Here is a 14,122-nt window from a genome sequence, read left to right on the forward strand (position 1 = left end):
AGAGTGTTGAGCCTGTAACCAAAGTTTGGTGGATAAAATCCCCAAGCCGACAAGGTAAAAATCTGTCGTTCTGCCCCTGAACAAGGCAGTTAACCCACTGTTCCTAGGCCATTATTGTAAATAATAATTTGTTCCTAACTGATTTGCCTAGTTAAATAAAAGGTTAAATATAGAATGTTCAAAAAAGTATTGTCTAGATCAAATATGACTGTCATATAGATTGCGATAGAATAAATTACAAACACAATCTCCTATACTATCTTCAACATACAGTTCCAGATACAGCCCTTCCATTAGTTGGAGGCAGCAAATCCAATAGTTTCCGAAAAGTAGTCACTTTCTGAGATCTGTATTCAAATAGTTAACTATTTGCCCCCCCAAATAAATAGTTACTTTCCACGAAGCACAGTTTAAACCGTAGTTGTGTCAAGTCTGACACACAAACATATGCACACACATTTACCTCCAGGCTGCCTGTAGCGGAAGTGTCGTGGGGTGGAGGGGGAGCGGCAGGGAGAGACTTCTCCTGATTCGCTGTTCTGAGGCGACTCAGGGATGAACTTGTCCATTGAGACAGACTCCAAGACAGCTAAGCAGAAAATGACACACTATTGTCAATCACAAAATGGCAACAACAACAGCGTCATGTAGAACAGTGTGTCAGCATGCTTGGCTGGTCTAGCGGTAATGCTGCAGCCTCCAGCACACACATCTACAGTGACGGCATAGGTTTGAATCTGGTATAAGGCCCTTTGTCACAATCTCTATCGTTCCTCACTGTCATCCTCTATCTCTATCAGTTAAATCAAATCAGAAAAGACCTTTAAAAAAAACAGAAAAGTGAATCCTTCACTCACACACACACACACTCTCTCACACAGATAAATACTCAGGGATCAAGAAGTCTTCCCTTTAACTGTCTTCATAAACTCAGGACTACAGAGCCACTTTAGATGACTATCCTGCACTGTGTGTGTGTGTGTGTGGCATGCGTGTGCGTGTGTGCGCAGTGTCCGCCCAGCCAATAAGAGATATGCTTAGGAGTGTGAAAATGATTGACACGTCTAAAGATTTGTATAAATAAAGTAGTCAAAAGTGTTGTATTTGATCCCATATTCCTGGCACGCATTGACAACATCAAGCTTGTGACTAAAATCTTGTTGGATGCATTTGCAGTAAGTTTTGGTTGCGTTTCAGATTACTTCCTTATTTTTATTTTTTTTGCCCAATAGAAATGTATGGTAATTAATGTATTGTGTCATTTTGGAGTTAATTTGATTGAACATGAGAGAAAAGGGAAACCTGCAATGCTGCGATTGCTAGTATCACCGTGTAAGCTTTACGTATCGAGGGGACTAGGAGCTACAGCAGGACGTGGTAATTAACCTCTCCAGAAAATAACTCACTGACGCTCAAGTCTCAGTCTTATCTAAGGGCCTCTGTACAGACAAACCATTTGATACGAAAGATTAATTCACAAGATAAAAACTTAGATGTGTTTTCCCAAAAAACTGCTTCCAGCCTAGAGACCCAACAAATAACTATTACTCATTTTATTCCCAAAAGAAAATTATGTCCAACGGTTAACAATTCCTCAGTTAATACCTATTGTAGGTTAGTCATATAAGAAGTTGTGCCTGTATATATACGAGAAAAACTAACCACATTCAGAAAACCTCACCAGGACAGAAGAAACAGGCACTCAATGAACAAATGAAAGACTTTGTTAATCAAACCTGCAGACAAGGGGGGTGCTGTGGTCATTTTAGACTATGAAAAATACAAAAAATGTATTGAACTTGATGCAGCTTATTAAGAAAAGATCATTAATCTTCATGAAGAAATTTTACATTTAACCAAACGGCTTGAACTGAATAAGGATTCCATTAGACTATCGGCATCTTCAAATGCTTCCTGTCAAAACATCCAAGAGGATCATAATGGGACCTTCCTGTACTACGACACATTTCCACCACTGTACTCCTCTACTAACTTGAACCAGAAAATGGCTGCTCATTGTTAGACTCCAGGTGAGCGTAAATGGATGCGTGTCGGAACCAGAACGAAGGAGAAGAATCGTTCTCGGCACACCTGTCTTCTTCCCCGTGTCCGGAATTAAGACTTTCAAATCGCTTTGAGCCCCTGTACCAGCTGTCTTCTGCCGGGGACTTGGGTGTTCCCTCCATGGCTGTGGATGTCCCTCCAGCTACCTCTCCCTGTCCTAGTCAATCAATCGCCTGGGCACAGCCTTGACCACCCAGCCCCCCTTCGCTGGGCCATGGTCTCTGGATTAGAGCTCTGTCCGTTTGGCTGTTGTAGTCTGCACGCAGCCTGCGTCTCAGCAGCCCTCTATTCAGGTGAGTTCTGTGGCTCTGGCCTCACAATCATGGAGTTCGATGGTGAGGTATATATTTGTACCAGGGGCAAAGACTTTGTGTCTTCCCAGGGCAAACATTCAGGATATCACCACGTTGCTTCCTGAGGCTGTGTGTCAGTCAATGGGGGCTGATACTGTCATGGTTCACTTGGGGTCGAATGACATTATGAAGGGCAGCTCAGAACAGCTGAAGATTTATTTTAAAGAACTGATTGGGTCTCTACTTGACACCAACGAACGCCACTTTTAGCACTCCGTAACGGTCTACAAGACTATTGCAGCTCTGTGGTTTTAACATTTATTGACAACCCAAAAATGTGGGTTCTTGGATCCTTTCACAGAATTATAAGGCTACGTTGAGACAATGATTTGTTAATGACCCAAGTCCAGCCCATTTAATCCCTACCATTGTGTCGCTATAATGCTTCAGCAAATATACATTATCCCAAGGGCATTGAAAGACACAATGTAAGTAACCTAATGTATGTCCATCTCACTATCCTGCCTCTGCTGATCCTACAGCTATTGTATGTGGTAATCAGATGCCTATTAACCAGATAAATACTGTTAGGACTGAGGTGGTGTGCACAAGCAGGAAGTCCACTGGGTGCAGCTCACCCTGCACTAATATAAATAACCCAAGCATGTCTACCTCTGCTAAGCTTCCCAGTAAAGCAAGAACTACATTCAAAGACCCCAGAAAAGTGTAAAAAAATAGCCCACGTTAACATATGTAGCTTAAGAAACAATGTTCATGAAATCAATAATTTGCTAGTAACAGGTGACATTCATATTCTGACAATCTCTGTAACTCACTTAGATAATTCCTTTGATGATACAGTGGTAGAAATACATGGTTATAAGATTGACAGAAAAGACAGAAATGGCAAAGGTGTGGCTGTTTATGGTGTGGCTGTTTGTATTCAGAACCACATTCCTGTAAAACTGTAAAGAATACAAAGTATCCTGTTAAATACTGTTGAAGTAATATGGCTATAGGTTCATCTACCTCACTTAAAGCCCATTCTTGTCACAGTTTCTGTTTTATTTTGAGTGTGTTTCCTTAGGTTACCACTGGAGGGCACCCTTACCTTGTTTCTATCATTATCCTGATTGTTTCTTATTGGTTTCACCTATGTGAAATATATAATATTTTTCAAAATAATTCTATATGCTACCATGATTATGGATAATCCTGAATAAATTGTGAATTATGAATAATTAAAAAGTTAGCCCCAAGACATGCTCTCTAACCATTACCAATAACAAGGGAGATTAGTATAATCTTTGACTCTCTATAACTTTCTCACTCACTTGTTAATGAAAACCTCTTTCTGCCTCCCGGGTGGAGCAGTGGTTTAAGGGCGCTGTACTGCAGCACCAGCTGTGCCACCAGAGACTCTGGGTTTGTGCCCAGGCTCTGTCGTTACCGGACGTGACCGGGAGGTCCGTGGGGCGACGCACAATTGGCCTCAAAAGTGCAGATGTTCTTCATTTTTTCGGAATATAAACACCATAATATTAATCAAATTAATTAAGCTACATTTCTTAAAATCAATCCCTTTTTTTATTTTACCTTTATTAAACCTCTCTGGGAAATGTGGGACGGTAGCGTCCCACCCCACCAACTGCCAGTGAAAGATCATGGCGCCAAATTCAAAACAACAAAAATCTCATAATTAAAATTCCTCAAGCATACAAGTATTTTACACCATTTTAAAGATAAAATTATTGTTAATCCAGCCACAGTGTCTGATTTCAAAAAGGATTTACAGCGAAAGCACACCAAACAATTATGTTAGGTCACCACCAAGTCACAGAAAAAGTCATTTTTCCTGTCAAAGAGAGGAGTCACAAAAAGCACAAATAGAGATCAAATTAATCACTAACCTTTGATGATCTTCATCCGATGACAGTCATAGGACTTCATGTTACACAATACATGTTTGTTTTGTTCGATAAAGTGCATATTTATAACCAAAAATCTCATTTTACATTGGCGTGTTATGTTCAGCAGTTCTAAAACATGCAGTGATTTTGCAGAGAGCCACATCAATTTAAAGAAATACTCAAAATAAACATTGATAGAGATACAACTATTATACATGGAACTTTAGATAAACTTCTCCTTAATGCATCCACTGTGTCAGATTTCAAAAAAACTTTACGGAAAAAGTATACCATGCAGTAATCCGAGTACGGCGCTCAGAGCCCAAACAAGCCAAAAAGATATCCGCCATGTTGCAGAGTCAACATTAGTCAGAAATAGCATTCTAAATATTCACTTACCTTTGATGATCTTCATCAGAATGCACTCCCAGGAATCCCAGTTCCACAAAAAAAATTGATTTGTAAACACCTCCTTTTGTTAGCGCGTTTGGTAAATAAATCCAAACTCACGACTCGCGTGCAAGTACAGCGGAAAGGTCGGACGAAAAGTCAAAAAAGTTCCGTTACAGTCCGTAAAAAATGTTAAACGAAGTATAGAATCAATCTTTAAAATGTTTTTATCATAAATCTTCAATAATGTTCCAACCGGAGAATTCCTTTGTCTGTAGAAAAGCAACGGAACGCGAGGTAACTTTCACATGAACGCACGTCACAAGCCCATGGCACTCTGCCAGACACCTGGCTCAATACCCTCTCATTCAGCCCCCCTTCACAGTAGAAGCCTGAAACAACATTCTAAAGACTGTTGACATCTAGTGGAATCCTTAAGAAGTGCAAAATGACCCCACAGACACTGTATATTGGAATGGCAATGAGTTGAAGAACTACAAACCTCAGATTTCCCACTTCCTGGTTGGATTTTTCTCAGGTTTTCACCTGCCATATGAATTCTGTTATACTCACAGACATCATTCAAACAGTTTTAGAAACTTCAGAGTGTTTTCTATCCAAATATACCAATTATATGCATATTCGGGCTTTTATGGCTGAGTAGCAGGCAGTTTACTCTGGACACCTTATTCATCCAAGCTATCCAATAATGCCCCCCAGTCACCAAGAAGTTAACCAGGTAGGCCAGTTGAGAAGAAGTTCTCATTTGCAACTGCAGAACACCATCCTAACCGTGAAGCACGGGGTGGCGACATCATGTTGTGGGGGTGCTTTGCTGCAGGAGGGACTGGTGCACTTCACAAAATAGATGGCATCATGAGGGAGGAAAATTATGTGGATATATTGAAGGAACATATCCCATCAGTCAGGAAGTTGTGTCAAAATGGCTTAAGGACAACAAAGTCAAAGTATTGGAGTGGTCATCACAAAGCTCTGACCTCAATCCTATAGAAAAATGGTGGGCAGAACTTGAAAAATGTGTACGAGCAAGGAGGCTTACAAACCTGACTCAGTTACACCAGCTCTGTCAAGAGGAATGGGACAAAATTCACCCAACTTATTGTGGTAAGCTTGTGGAAGGCTACCTGAAACGTTTAACCCAAGTTAAACAATTTAAAGGCAATGCTACCAAATACTAATTGAGTGTATGTAAACTTTTGCCCCACTGGGAATGTGATGAAAGAAATAAAAGCTGAAGTAAATAATTCTCTCAACTATTATTCTGAGATTTCACATTCTTACAATAAATTGGTGATCCTAAATGACCTAAGACTGGGAATATTTACTAGGATTAAATGTCAGAAATTGATAAAAACTTGTGGAAAAGGTCAAATGTATTTGACTAAGGTGTACATAAACCTCTGACTTCCACTGTACATGTATAGATGAAAAAAACATGTTTAGATATACTGTAGGCCTACCGTAGGTGTTGTAGGACTCCCACCTCCAGAGGGACTTGAAAATGAGCCGGAGCTGAGAGGATCACCAAAACTAAAGGTATTTTGGTTTCAGTGCATTCTCTTAGATTTTTTAAATATATACTATTAATGTGTAGGCATACTGTGTAATAAAATCGATAATTGTGTACTAAAAACGTGAATGTGCTCTTGAAGAGCATATGACCATTATGAGAGTTCTGCACCACAGGGGACCTTGGTACTTTTCAGCATGTGCTGGTGGAAATGCCCGGGGGTGGTTGAATTCTGGGAGAAATTCAACAATGTAATCTCTGTACTTACATATCAAATTCTGCTATTAGATTCAATAGTGATGTCACCTTGTGATGACTCTGATTTGCATTTGCACTTCTCATGGCTCCAACAGTGTGTGTAGCGAAATGCCAAGAATATAAGATATGCATATTATTAGTAGATTTAGATAGAAAACACTCGGAAGTTTCTAAAACTGTTTGAATCATGTCTGTGAGTATAACAGAACTTATGTAGCAGGTAAAACCTCGAGGACTAACTGTTCAGAATTATTTTTCTGAACAGTTATTGAGTGTCTGTTCACTGAGTTCTCATTGGGAAACAATATTTCTTAGGAACTTTTTTTTCAGTTCCTACCGCTTCCGCTGGATGTCACCAGTCTTTGGAATTTGGTTGAGGTTATTACTTCGTGCAATGAAGAAGTACGGCCATCTAGGAACCGGGTAACACTGTTGAGAGTTGCGCAAGACTTGAAAAGTAGCGTTGGTTTGTTGTCTTCCTGTATTGAACACAGACCCGTCTTCAATTTGATCGATTATTAACGTTTAAAAATACCTAAAGTTGTATTACAAAAGTAGTTTGAAATGTTTTGGCAACAGGCAAACAGGCAACTTTTGAGATTTTATAGTGAAGTTGCGCAAATTGGAAGCTGTTTTTTTCTGGATCAAATGCGCCAAATAAATTGACATTTTGGATATATATGGACAGAATTAATCAAACAAAAATACCAATTGTGATGTTTATGGGACATATTGGAGTGCCATTTCAAAAGAAGCTTGTCAAAGGTAAGGCATGTTTTATATTTTATTTTGGCATTTTGTGTAGCGCCTGCAGGGTTGAAATATGCTACAAACTCTCTTTGTTTACTGTTGTGCTATCATCAGATAATAGCTTCTTATGCTTTCGCCCGAAAAACCTTTTTAAAATCTGACATGTTGGCTGGATTCACAACGAGTGTAGCTTTAATTTAGTATCTTACATGTGTGATTTAACGAAAGTTTGATTTTTAAATAATTTTATTTGAATTTGCAGCGCTGCATTTTCCCTGGCTTTTGGCCAAGTGGGACGCAAGCGTCCCCTATACCTTAACCTCTTCAGTCGACCCTCTAACTTTTTCGAGCATTCTGTTAAAAATCGCGCAACATTTCAGCGCCCTGCTACTCAGGCCAGGAATATAGTATATGCATATGATTAGTATGTGTGGATAGAAAACACTCAGACGGTTATAGAACTGGTTAAATCACGGCTGTGACTATAACAGAACGTGTGTTTCATCGAAAAGTGCAAGAAAATCTGATCACTGAAAATGGAAATAAATATCCTTGTGCCACTTCCAGGAATTGTTCAAAGTGAACCGAATTACAGGTGTATCTCATTGATCATCCCTAAAGCCAACACCTCATTCGGCCGCCTTTCGTTCCAGTACCCTGCTGCCTGTGACTGGAATGAATTGCAAAAATCGCTGAAGTTGGAGACTTTTATCTCCCTCACCAACTTCAAACATCAGCTAGCTGAGCAGCTAACCGATCGCTACAGCTGTACATAATCTATTGGTAAATAGCACACCCATTTTCACCTACCTCATCCCCACAGTTTTTATTTATTTACTTTTCTGCTCTTTTGCACACCAATATCTCTACCTGTACATGATCATCTGATCATTTATCACTCCAGTGTTAATCTGCAATATTGTAATTATTCGCCTACCTCCTCATGCCTTTTGCACACATTGTATATAGACTCCCCTTTTTTCTCTGTGTTATTGACTTGTTAATTGTTTACTCCATGTGTAACTCTGTGTTGTCTGTACATACTGCTATGCTTTATCTTGGCCAGGTCGCAGTTGCAAATGAGAACCTGTTCTCAACTAGCCTACCTGGTTAAATAAAGGTGAAATAAAAATAAATAAACATGAGGCCGAGGTTTCAGTGCCTACAGCTTCCACACGATGTCTAGAGTCTTGTAATTTGATTCAGCTTTGATTCTTGGTCAAACCGAATCAAGGGAATCGATTCCCTCCGGTCTCCGACCGGATATTTTGGTTGAGAGTTACACGGACATTTTTTCCAGACGGACAGCTAAAGAGTATACTTCGCCTCGTGATCAATTTGATCGCTTATTAACGTATTTCGAAGTGTTTTGTGAAAGTTTATCGTCGACTTTTTGAATAATATTTTTTTTCCGTTTATCACACAGTCTTCATAGATCGATATCTAGGCTATATATGGACCGATTTAATCGAAAAAAAGACCCAATAGTGATTATGGGACATGTAGGAGTGCCAACAAAGAAGATGGTCAAAGGTAATGAATGTTTTATATTTTATTTGTGCGGTTTGTGTAGCGACGACTATGCTAATTATTTTGTTTACGTCCCCTGCGGGTCTTTTGGGGTGTTACATGCTATCAGATAATAGCTTCTCATGCTTTTGCCGAAAAGCATTTTAAAAATCTGACTTGTTGCCTGGATTCACAACGAGTGTAGCTTTAATTCAATACCCTGCATGTGTATTTTAATGAACGTTTGAGTTTTAACTAATACTATTAGCATTTAGCGTAGCGCATTTGCATTTCCAGAGCTCTAGATGGGACGCCTGCGTGCCAGGTAGGAGCAAGAGGTTAAGAAGTTTTAACCAACGGGCCTTTACACCCATGAATGTGTATCAATAATGTATCACTATTTCTGAGGATATATGATGTACTGTTGTCTCTGATAGAGTTCAGTCGGAGGGCCTCTGACAGTTTGGACCTCTGACAGTCTCTATGGGTGTGCCACAGGGTTCAATTCTCGGACCGACTCTCTTTTCTGTATACATCAATGATGTTGCTCTTGCTGCTGGTGATTCTCTGATCCACCTCTACGCAGACGACACCATTCTGTATACTTCTGGCCCTCCTTGGACACTGTGTTAACTAACCTCCAGACAAGCTTCAATGCCATACAACTCTCGGGAAAGTTGTTTTTATTGCAAGTTAAAGCATACTGTTAGCTAGCATTAGCTTGCTGGCTTACATTACGTGTATGATCTGTGTAGTAATATTATTCTAATCAGAAATCCATTTGCATTGCTAGTAACTGCCCAACAACGGTACTGGACCAGAAATGATTGGCCGCTTGAATGTTATCTAGCTAACATTGAACGTAGTTTGTTAGCTTTAGCTACCTGCAGATTCATACTACAGCTGTTTGTATTGGTAGTAGTATGAGTTGGGATTATTATTTAACCTTTATTTAACTAGGCAAGTCAGTTATGAACAAAATCTTATTTACAATGACAGCCTACCGGGGAACAGTGGGTTAACTGCCTTGTTCGGGGGGCTGAACGACAGAACCTTTTCAGCTTGGGGATTCGATCCAGCAACCTTTCGTACCCCACTGCTTCTGTTTTACAGTTTAGAAATTGTATTTATTTAACCAGGTTAGTCTCGTTGAGATAAAAACTAATGTTTTTCAAATGAGACCTGGAAAGCCATTTATGTATCTAGTTCACCAATGTGAAAAAGTCAGAATTATTTAGACAAATTCACTAAAAGTGTATCAAAGTAGTCAAAAGTGTAGTATTTCTACAAGTGCACCTATTGGAAGATGGGTAAAAAATTTGCAGTACCAATTTTGGGCTCATTCACATTCAATCTTTCAGGTATCTTCTGGATAGGTGTCAAAGTTACAGTAATTTTCTTATATATTAAAAGAAGCCCAGTTCTGGGCATGAAACAGCCAGGGGGAAAGGTCATAAAACACTCACTCTCTCTCGCTTTTTCCCATACACACACAGTAAAGAATGTAAAGTGAGAACACTTATAATAATAATAATAATATATGCCATTTAGCAGACGCTTTTATCCAAAGCGACTTACAGTCATGTGTGCAAACATTCTACGTATGGGTGGTCCCGGGGATCGAACCCACTACATGCTTTCTACTCACACCCCAATTCTAATGGCTGTGTATAATGTTCAGCCATAAACACCCTAGCAGCCTGCCTCTCTTCTCTCTAAAGGCCTTGTCAGAGAACATCAGAATCAGAGCTGCTGTTAAAACTCAGAAATAAACTGACTAAATGCCTGAGATGCTCAGAAGGCAGCTCAGTAAGGGAATCCAGGTAGTGTGTGTGTGCGCATCTGTGCTGCATGTGTGTGTTTAGATAGGCCTTACCTCTGCGGATGCTGCGTCTCATTTTTCCACAGAAGGCGTCAACACGAGGCAGCTCCTGCCCTTCTGTAGTGGGGGAGGGACTCTGTTCGGGGTAGGACAGAGGTAGACAGGGGGGAGGGGGCCTGGTCTTGGAGGGTCTTGTTGCCACCCCGAGGGGGCGAGGAGGAGGTGGGAGGGGGAAGTGGTAGTGGGGGTCTGGGGGGAGGGGGTGTGGAATGTAGGGGTTTGGGCTGAGGATGGACTACTGACAGCGGACTGAGAGAAGGAGGAGGGGATAGAGTTCATATTAGTAAGGTCCAGCCCCCCCACCCTGGCACTGATGGGGGAATGCAGAGAGAGTTTGCGTGTGCGGACAGGAGAGGAGGTGCGGGAGGAGATGGAGAGAGGACCGGAGAACTTGCGGCAGAGACGGGGGGACTTGTCATTGGTGTGATCACCACTTCGGTTGTTCTGGTTGGTGGCAAAGAACAATTCCAAAGACCTGAGAGAGAGCGAGAGAGGGAAAAAAAATCTGTCAAATTTGCATTGAGTCATGAATTTGAGTGTTTTGAGACAGGAGATGCTATCATCATCATCATGCCAGAAAACTGTGAACAGAACCATCAGCACTACAGATAGATCTATAACTCAGCCTGAGTGGAAAATAGGTTACATGAAAGACCATGCAAAGAAGTTGAAGAAAAGAGTGAGAGTGGTGCTGAGCGATTAGAGCTTTTTGAGGTTGGTTCGGATTCGGTTCGATTATAAACAATAATCAAGATTTTCGAAACATTAAATGCACTATGCATTATGTGGGTTGAATGTTGTAACCAAACAGAATAAAACAATAATTAAAAGTCCCATGATGATACTGACTGCTTATCATTATCACTTATCACCTCTCCACTCACTGGACCCTTTTGATCACTCGACTAAGCATGCCTCTCCTTAATGTCAATATGTCTTGTCCATTGCTGTTCTGGTTAGTGTTTATTGGCTTATTTCACTATAGAGCCTCTAGTCCTGCTCACTATACCTTATCCAACCTATTAGTTCCACCACCCACACATGCAATGACATCTCCTGGTTTCAATGATGTTTCTAGAGACAATATCTCTCTCTTCATCACTCAATACCTAGGTTTACCTCCACTGTATTCACATCCTACCATACCTTTGTCTGTACATTATACCTTGATGCTATTTTATCGCCCCCAGAAACCTCCTTTTATTCTCTGTTCCAGACGTTCTAGACGACCAATTCTTATTGCTTTCAGCCGCACCCTTATTCTACTCCTCCTATGTTCCTCTGGCGATGTAGAGGTGAATCCAGGCCCTGCAGTGCCTAGCTCCACTCCTATTCCCCAGGCGCTCTCTTTTGACGACTTCTGTAACCGTAATAGCCTTGGTTTCATGCATGTTAACATTAGAAGCCTCCTCCCTAAGTTTGTTCTATTCACTGCTTTAGCACACTCTGCCAACCCGGATGTTCTAGCTGTGTCTGAATCATGGCTTAGGAAGACCACCAAAAATTCAGAAATTTTAATTCCAAACTACAACTTTTCAGACAAGATAGAACTGCCAAAGGGGGCGGTGTTGCAATCTACTGCAAAGATAGCCTGCAGAGTTCTGTCCTACTATCCAGGTCTGTACCCAAACAATTTGAACTTCTACTTTTAAAAATCCACCTCTCTAAAAACAAGTCTCTCACCGTTGCCGCCTGCCCCCAGCTGTGCTCTGGACACCATATGTGAACTGATTGCCCCCCATCTATCTTCAGAGCTCGTGCTGCTAGGCGACCTAAACTGGAACATGCTTAACACCCCAGCCATCCTACAATCTAAACTTGATGCCCTCAATCTCACACAAATTATCAATGAACCTACCAGGTACCTCCCCAAAGCCTTAAACACGGGCACCCTCATAGATATCATCCTAACCAACTTCCCCTCTAAATACACCTCTGCTGTCTTCAACCAAGATCTCAGCGATCACTGCCTGCATCCGTAGTGGGTCAGCGGTCAAACGACCTCCACTCATCAGTGTAAAACGCTCCCTGAAACACTTCAGCGAGCAGGCCTTTCTAATAGACCTGGCCGGGGTATCCTGGAAGAATATTGATCTCAACCCGTCATTAGAGGATGCCTGGATATTTTTTTTAAATGCCTTCCTAACCATCTTAAATAAACATGCCCCATTCAAGAAATTTAGAACCAGGAACAGATATAGCCCTTGGTTCTCCCCAGACCTGACTGCCCTTAACCAACACAAAAACATTCTATGGCGTTCTGCATTAGCATCTAACAGCCCCCGTGATATGTAGCTGTTCAGGGAAGCTAGAAACCATTATTACACACAGGCAGTTAGAAAAGCCAAGGCTAGCTTTTTCAAGCAGAAATTTGCTTCCTGCAACACTAACTCAAAAAAGTTCTGGGACACTGTAAAGTCCATGGAGAATAAGAACACCTCCTCCCAGCTGCCCACTGCACTGAAGATAGGAAACACTGTCACCACTGATAAATCCACCATAATTGAGAATTTCAATAAGCATTTTTCTACGGCTGGCCATGCTTTTCACCTGGCTACTCCTACCCCGGTCAACAGCACTGCACCCCCAACAGCAAATCGCCGAGGCCTTCCCCATTTCTCCTTCTCCCAAATCCATTCAGCTGATGTTCTGAAAGAGCTGCAAAATCTGGACCCCTACAAATCAGCCGGGCTAGACAATCTGGACCCTTTCTTTCAAAAATTATCTCCCGAAATTGTTGCCACCCCTATTACTAGCCTGTTCAACCTCTCTTTCGCGTCGTCTGAGATTCCCAAAGATTGGAAAGCAGCTGCGGTCATCCCCCTCTTCAAAGGGGGGGACACTCTTGACCCAAACTGCTACAGACCTATATCTATCCTACCATGCCTTTCTAAGGTCTTCGAAAGCCAAGTCAACAAACAGATTACCGACCATTTCGAATCTCACCATACCTTCTCTGCTACGCAATCTGGTTTCAGAGCTGGTCATGGGTGCACCTCAGCCATGCTCAAGGTTCTAAACGATATCATAACCGCCATCGATAAGAAACATTACTGTGCAGCCGTATTCATTGATCTGGCCAAGGCTTTCGACTCTGTCAATCACCACATCCTCATCGGCAGACTCGACAGCCTTGCTTTCTCAAATGATTGCCTCGCCTGGTTCACCAACTACTTCTCTGATAGAGTTCAGTGTGTAAAATCGGAGGGTCTGCTGTCCGGACCTCTGACAGTCTCTATGGGGGTGCCACATGGTTCAATTCTTGGACCGACTCTCTTCTCTGTATACATCAATGAGGTCGCTCTTGCTGCTGGTGAGTCTCTGATCCACCTCTACGCAGACGACACCATTCTGTATACTTCAGGCCCTTCTTTGGACACTGTTAACAACCCTCCAGGCAAGCTTCAATGCCATACAACTCTCCTTCCGTGGCCTCCAATTGCTCTTAAATACAAGTAAAACTAAATGCATGCTCTTCAACCGATCGCTACCTGCACCTACCCGCCTGTCCAACATCACTACTCTGGACGGCTCT

General features: G+C 41.5%; 1 protein-coding gene across 1 annotated transcript in view; it reads right to left on the reverse strand.

Annotated features, from left to right (window-relative positions):
• LOC124034010 (ras-specific guanine nucleotide-releasing factor 2) overlaps positions 1 to 14,122 on the reverse strand; it is a 148,832-nt gene that overhangs the window by 41,522 nt on the left and 93,188 nt on the right. Inside the window, exons 16-18 of the mRNA XM_046346624.1 lie at positions 10,741 to 11,062; positions 10,582 to 10,708; positions 464 to 589 (exon numbers count right to left, since the gene is read on the reverse strand). Of these exons, the coding sequence (XP_046202580.1) occupies positions 464 to 589; positions 10,582 to 10,708; positions 10,741 to 11,062 (575 nt within the window). The remainder of the gene's footprint in view (positions 1 to 463; positions 590 to 10,581; positions 10,709 to 10,740; positions 11,063 to 14,122) is intronic.

Source organism: Oncorhynchus gorbuscha, linkage group LG04 (assembly GCF_021184085.1).
Source record: "Oncorhynchus gorbuscha isolate QuinsamMale2020 ecotype Even-year linkage group LG04, OgorEven_v1.0, whole genome shotgun sequence".
NCBI lineage: Eukaryota > Metazoa > Chordata > Actinopteri > Salmoniformes > Salmonidae > Oncorhynchus > Oncorhynchus gorbuscha.